The sequence below is a fragment of the Nematolebias whitei genome, chromosome 10 (genome assembly GCF_014905685.2).
Source record: "Nematolebias whitei isolate Nwh7 chromosome 10, NemWhi1, whole genome shotgun sequence".
Lineage (NCBI taxonomy): Eukaryota > Metazoa > Chordata > Actinopteri > Cyprinodontiformes > Rivulidae > Nematolebias > Nematolebias whitei.
The window spans coordinates 924625-932171 of NC_056507.1; the positions used below are offsets into that span (position 1 = coordinate 924625).

At 46.0% G+C, this 7547-nt stretch overlaps 1 protein-coding gene across 1 annotated transcript in view; it reads left to right on the forward strand.

Moving 5' to 3' along the window:
* Nucleotides 1–6643: 6643 nt before the first annotated feature.
* Nucleotides 6644–7547, forward strand: part of cttnbp2 (cortactin binding protein 2) — a gene marked incomplete in the record, with an annotated part of 103299 nt that continues 102395 nt past the window's right edge. Inside the window, 1 exon segment of the mRNA XM_037683059.1 lies at nt 6644–6874. Coding sequence (XP_037538987.1) covers nt 6743–6874 — 132 coding nt within the window.

A 7547-nucleotide genomic window follows, 5' to 3' on the forward strand; every position in this document is an offset into this window, starting at 1 on the left:
CACCGTCCTTCAGAGTCTGAAGGCTCTTCTTTGAAGGATTTGTTGAAGCCATTTTTAAGGATGAAAGGATGGAGAACAATCTTTTCACTGTTCAGTTCAAGCACCTGCTTCAGCCACTTCTCACTGGTTAAACAGAGACACAGTGTGCAGCAAAGACTGAAGGATGCTGAGGAGAGAGCACTGAGACACAGTGAGGAGAAGGCGGAGGGACACCGACGGTCTTGTGATCATCATGGAAAGAGACAGAACCGCCTCAGCTTCTGGCAGCCCCTGAGGGACACTCAGAGATGTGCCCCAGATCCGGACTTTCCTCCTCCTTCCAGTTCCCCTCTCCCTGTCAGTAAAGTCACTATCTAAGCCTCCATTGTCCTCCTATTTGAAGCCGGAGCAGGATATGGGATTCGGAGCTCATTGCGTTGCTCTTTTTATTTTCCTTCCTGTCTGCCGGCTCTCTGAGCTTCAGCACACAAGGCCCAGTGACGGGGCGCTCCCTCTCTTGTCAGAAGAAAGGCAGTCATTGTGTTTGCTGCATGTTCCAACAACGATCGAGTTAATGTGAGCCAAGTATTCCCCCAAGATTGAAGGGATAGGAAGGGGCATTCCCACCACTTCTACTCTGCCTCATCTATCAGTGTCGTCCTGCCATCTCCGGTTGCACCACTTTCCTGAGATCCTCAAACGAGGGTCATTATTTCAGCCAGAGCTGTTGCTCACATCTCAGGACGTTCTTCCTGTGACCGGCCCTGTGCCCATGGTCATTTGGACTCACAGCGCATGAGACTGTCAGCACCTCTAACACTTACAGGAAGTGCTCTGCATTTAGCAGCTCGAACAGTCAGTGACACAACGTCCATGCATCCTTTGTCTTCATGCTTTTCCCTTTTCAGGTTGCAGGGGAGCTTCTGCCTCTCCGGCGCTCGTGTCACAACAACTCCTAACACAACAAAACGTTGTGCTTTAAATCATCTTTCTATACCTAACTGATTCATTTACATATGTTTTTTATTTTTTCTTCTTTCAGCTGCTCTTTTCTTCAGGGGTCACCACAGTGAACTAACTCGCATGAAGACTTGGTTATTTTTATGCCGGATGTCCTTCCTGACCAACAACAGACACCGAGCTACCACAGCCTCCGTGTGGAGCAGAGAGCTCCATCTAGGGCGTCCAGGGGAGCAGATGTGGGGGTTAAGAGCCTTGCTCAAGGGCCCAGAGTGGGGCAAATGAGGGTGGAGGCAGGTGTGCGTGTTTCACCTTTAACACCCACATTTTGATGTCTGTACCGGGAGTTGAACCAGCGATCTTCCGATCACAGGCCCACCTTCTCTAACCTCTGCACCACCACTCCCTTTGCATTGTAAACGATACATTTACAGTGTAAGCATGAATATTAAAGGCCAGCATCGTCTGAAGGAATCATTGTCCACTCAGATCCCACAGAGACCACAGACCTGTTTCCATGGTGAACTGGGCCAGAAGGCTGCTGGGCACGCAGGATGTTACTGTACACAACGACAACATGCACACTCCACACAGAAAGAGCCCAGGTCCCAACCATGGGTCGAACCAAGGACCTTCTTGCTGTGAGGCAACAGTGCTAACCACTGATCCACCGTTGAATTGTTCACCACTCAGTGGTAAAATTCTGGACGGTCGACATGAATAGAAACGGATCACAACATAAAAACGTTATTCAAGGTCGAGATCATGAAGAAAGATTAACTTACTGGTTCAGAGAGAAACATGCACGTTAAACTGGTAACTCGAGACCAGGAGTGTCCAAAGGTGGTCCAAGGGACGTTGGTGGTCCTCAGGGTTCAGCCCACAACTGCCATTTCAAAATGGTATAATTTTGGCCTGCAGACATAGACCTTCTGAGATTTAGTGGTGAAACTGTTTTATGTAATTTTCAGGTTCGACAGAGGAAAAATAATTTCAAAATTAGTTTTTAAATGCAATTCATATTCAAAAAGTCATAACATTTGGCTAAATGTGTCGTGTTTTTAAAGAAGAAAAGTACAGAAGATTTAATAATCGATGGAGAGAAATTATAAAGTGGTATCATCTACATATTTAATATATTTATTAGTCCCCTCAAACCTTCTATGAATCAGTTTTAGTGACAGCAGCTGGACGAGTCCACGTCAGGACTTTGTTCATCGTTTGGACCATGGATGCTCCAAACGATGAACAACCTCCTTGAAAACAAAAGAGAAGTCATTTTATGCTTTTGTTTCTGAGAATAAACTAAAATAACTTTCCAAGCACATGAAAACTAAAAAACAGGCCAAGCAAATAAAAAAATACATGAAATAAAGTTGATGTTTATGAGGCTTTTATTTTGAAGTCCTCCACTAAAATGAGTCAACTTTTGTCCGTTCTCCAACATATTGGTCATGTTGTTGCTGACGATACAAAAAATATACAAAGAACAAAAAATGTGAATAGTTTTTAAATAAAATATCCTAAATTCCAGTTTTAGTGGCCTGGGAGAACTTTTTTCATGAGTTTTGGTCCATAAATGAAAAGTTTGGACACCCCTGCTCTAAACTGTCTGTAGGTCGTCTCAGTCGTCTCCATGTGTCCTCGTGATGGACAGCAGACATGTCCAGGGTTGCAACAGTCTTAACTTCAGTCACAGATAAGTGATGTCACATGTGTACCTTCAGCGGACAGCTATGGGAGGAGCATGCTAGATGATGGACACGTGCACGTGAGATGGACTGCATGTTTAATTGTCCAACTCAAAGGGAACGTACGGGTTGTATGTTTGATTCTTGTGTCCTGGGAGGGCAGCCGTCCAGCCGGGCCTTGTAAGGTTCTTGGAGTGTGCTTAATAAAAGGGCACTCTGTGGAGTTCTCGGGGTGGTCGTGAGTTTTTGACTGTCCGGCTGAATATTATCGCCCCCGCCTCTCCACCGATACAAATCCTCGTTACAGCGTCTCCTCACACAGTGACCTGGGAAAAACCAATGCAGACATGTTCCTGTTTTTACTTTTCTACATCGCCTTCTTAGCTGACGACATGCCAGTGTTTTGATGTACAAACTGTGTTACCCCCAGGCCACCACTGGCCACCCTCTGGCTCCTCCACTGCTCCTGGAGGTGGATAAAACGTCTCCCTCCTCTGTCCAGGCTCCGTCTCTCTGCTTTGCCTCAGACAAAAACAAACTTCCTCTGCTCTTCTCCACAGTGTAGCTCCTCCCACCTGAATATCCTACAGTAAAAACATGTAGGTTTACCTGCATTCCCTGTTCATTTCCAGCCCAGAAAAACACTCACCTCTAAACTCCTTCCCTCCTTAGAGAGAGAACTTTACTAATTGGCTCTTATGTCTGTGACTGTTCCTGTAAAGTGTCCTGAGACAACTTTGTTGTGATTTGATGCTGTGGAAATAAACTGAACTGAATTAAACTATCCAAACCTGTCAGAGACGGGGACATCGGGGAACGGTCAGTTTTCTTGCAGGAAAGCCACATGTTTGTCTTCCCCGTCATAAAGCCGGGCTCATGACGGTCTGCTGGACACGAAGGGATGAGATCAGCACGAAAGCTTCTTCATGCTGATCTGCCACGGACGGAGACCGTTTCAGATTCGACACATAAGACCAAAGTCTGAATTTTCCCGGTGGACTACCATGACGGCCTTCTGTGGCTCTGAGTTGAATTGTGTGTTTGTGAGTAATTAAAGCAGTGCTCATGTGTAAATCTGACAAATGACAGTGTTTCATCATTATGAGAAGCTCCCTGCAGAAACTGTACCATGGTCAGGGACCCTGCAGGAGCAGGAAGTGGTTCAGAAGGTCCAGCAGAGGTGTAGCCTCAGGTGTGCACACAGCAAATGTCAAGCGTGCAACATTTGACCTAAAGAAAGAACGATGCTCATTCTAGATGAGCCCTGGTTCATCCTGCAGGGCACGTCTGGGACCTGGGGGGCCTCTCATCCTGTCCTCTCCTGGCCCTTTGGGGATCAACAGAACTGAGAACCAGTATGAATGAACACTGGGCCTTTAGACTGAAACCCTCTGCTGGTTTTGGGTCAGAATGAGTCAAACTACCAAGAAAAACCATTGATGGCAGCTGGGCAGCAGCGTTAAAATTCAGAAGGAGCAGTACGCCAGAATCCCCCGTCTCTGAGGGATTTCACTGATAAATGTTTGTAGTTTTGGAGGCGAGTGTTTTTCTGGTCTGGAACAGATCCGGGAATGCAAGAAAACCTCAGACATTTTTAAACAACGTTTGTTATACGTAGGTTTTGTCGCACACCAGCATGGAAGTATCTCACCCATGTTTCAAGTTGTCGTGCTCACAACACGCACGTATTTCCAGTTCCTCCTCTTCGTTCGGCGATGGCAAACAACAAACATGTATAAGGTCATCTTTATCCTAGCCCTGCTTCCACATTTGTCAGTGAATGCATGTGAGGGTCTATGAAGCCCCTCAGTCCATTCCACTCACGATAAACTCACTCAGACGCTGTGGATGGGAGAAATGACGTGAACTCTTTGTTTGAACGTCAGAGATTAACGCCTAAAACAATCTTGACAGGTCAGCTTACAGCTCGTCTGATGGGTGTTGGAAAGGTTGCACGGAGTATCAGTTGCAGAAAAGAACCGTGCACTCAGCCTGGATCACATTCTTAATGCAGTCAAACTTGATTTGGTCCTGAGAAGCTCCCACACAGAACGGCTGACTTTCCTTTTTTCTGGAAATATTTGATTTATTTACATTTTTTCTGTCTTAAAAGGGTTATGAACTGGAAAAAGGCAGAACGCTTCCTTTAGGCTGGGTGGAGTCTTCCTCAGATGAAGAAGTTATTTCTGTCTCACAAACCATGCGCAGGAAGAGTGAGTCCACCTCTGAGCTGCTGCCCCTCATCACTACGTAAGGCCAGGCGCGTCATGGAATGACTCAGGTTCAGGCTGCTGCTGTTACGCCGTATTCTTTTACATTATTAGTGTTTAGCGTTTATAGCTCATTTCACGCACCGCTTGGTGTTTGTGGAACAAATATCTTAGATCCTCATCAGTTTCTTTTTATACGTCGGGGTGTCACTGAGACCCTGTACATAACTTGGTTCCACCTCATGTACCACATGTGATGAAATGAAGTTTACATTCAGGGCGGCGGTGGCTCAGCGGTTAGAGCAGTCGTCCTCCAATGCAAGAGTTGGGGGTTCGATTCCACCAGCAGTCACATGCCGAAGTGTCCCTGGGCAAGACAGTGAACCCCTCGTTGCCTCCGATGTGTGTCCCATCGGTGTCTGACTGTGACCTAAAGCTGATTATTCTTTGTAGAATTGAAATGATTTGTTCAGTTATCTTTGTACAGATCTACTAGAGAGACGTAAGAACCGGTAAATAAAGGCACAGATTGTTGTAAAGAGCTTTGAGTATCTCGATAAGATAGAAAGGCACAGTCCATTTATCATTCTTTCCTGTTTGATAAATCCTATAGTTAGGGTCGGCTTGTTATGCTGCTATAGACTTAGACTACTAGAGGACAAACTGACCTCATTTCCTTAAATGAATTGTTAAAACTGAATAGTTTTCATTTGATACTATTTCTATCATAACATGTGATTCTTGACCTGCCATTGTGTATCTATTCCTACCAAACCCAGCCGGTCGAAGCAGATGGTCCTCTTGTCCTGATCCTGGTTCTGCTAAAGGTTTCTTCCTCATGAGGGAGTTTTTCTTTCCACTGTCGCCTTCATGCTTGTTCAACATGAGAGTTCAGTGATGGAGTTAAACTCAAAGCTGCTCCTCAGATAAATATTGTTCAATTATTATTTTATACATGAATGTTTCTGTTAAATTATTATTTTATATTCGAATGTTCCTGTTAAATTATTATTTTATACATGAATGTTTCTGTTAAATTATTATTTTATACATGAATGTTTCTGTTCAATTATTATTTTATAGATGAATGATTCTGTTAAATTATTATTTTATACATGAATGTTTCTGTTAAATTATTATTTTATATTTGAATGATTCTGTTAAATTATTATTTTATATTTGAATGTTTCTGTTCAGTGCCTGAGATGATTCTGTGACTTGGAGCTTTAGAAATAAACTGAATTGAATTGAGGAACTTGAACATTTACTCCGTTACATTTACTCAAGTAGCTTTCTGGGAAAATTGTACTTGTGAGAGTACTTTTAGACTGAGTGAAAAACTTTTACTTTTCCCTGATGAAATTAATGGAGAGAAAAATGTGACTTTACTTTGTTGCCCTGAGCTTTGTGCTGCTCGTTACCTTCAGTTTTGTTTTGACTGAAGAATAAATGTTTTTTATGGCAGAAAATCTTCTCACGTCTGCCTCTGTGTGACCCGTCAACACATCTGGCCCGTTTGGGCTGAAAGAAGCAGAAATGATCCAACACGAGGAACTCGAAGTGTCACAAGTTAAATAGAACATAAATGTTAATTTTTGTTTTTATTTATTTTTGTTTATTCTCATCCTCCAGAGGTGGACAGCTGTGATGAGTCTGTCTGTGGGGGGCCCTCCACTTGGAGTGCACCGAGCCTCGCATCTGGATTTTACGCGCCTGTCTGGCCACGCCCACAGGCCCGCCCCCTCCCTCCCAGCTGCTGTAGGAACATTGGGCTCGTGAGCTGAACACGGAGACATCCATCTTCTGCCCCCCAGCCCCCCCAGGCTCCAGCTCGTCCCATATCGCCCGTTTCTCCTCCATGGCCGTTCTGCGCGTGCTTCGTGTCCAGTAGCGCAGCGGTTGATGAGCGAGCCGGATGCGCGCTCGCTCCAACGCACCGCCACAGGACGAAAGATGGCGTCGGAGGGAGCCCGCGGAGAGCAGCCTCCTCCGGTGCAGACGCTGGTAGCCGCCGCGCCGGGAGGCGTCGACACGGTAAGGCACGAGCGACGAGGCGGGCGACAGCAGCGCGGCCGCTTCCACCGTTTTACCGTGAAATGCGCGCGCGGGGCTCGATCCGTGGCGGGGAGGACCCGGGGGAGCCGCGAGGCTGCGGACAACAAGCAGCGCCCGACATGTTTGATCCTCAGCAGGCGGGCTGCAGCTGCTCGTCGCCCGCCGCCGGAAGGCGTTTGTCCACCCGACAGCGCCGCTGTTCGTGTGTCTTGTCTGTTAGCAAAATATCCCACGAACCACTGGATGGATTCAGATGAAAAGTGTTCAGGTTGTGCACTGAAGCCTCACGCACAGCTGTGCAAGTTGTGGAGTGAGCACGATTCAAAATGGCTGCCACAGCCAGCTGACCTGATGAACATGCCTGTCACTCTGCAGATATTCAGGTGGTAGTAGCTGAGGGTGATCCCAGCACACATCCTGAGTGCAAACTGAATGTGCACGAGCTTGGTTTAAGAAATGCCTTTTACTATTTGTTGCTAAACGCGTCAGTCTGTTAGCAAAATATTTCATGACATTTCTGCAAATAATCCAGTTCTGATCCTCAACAACACATTTAACTGGAGCCAACCCAGTTCAAGATGGCCGCCACAGCTAATCATCCATCCATCCATCCATCCATCCATCCATCCATCCATCCATCCATCCATCCACT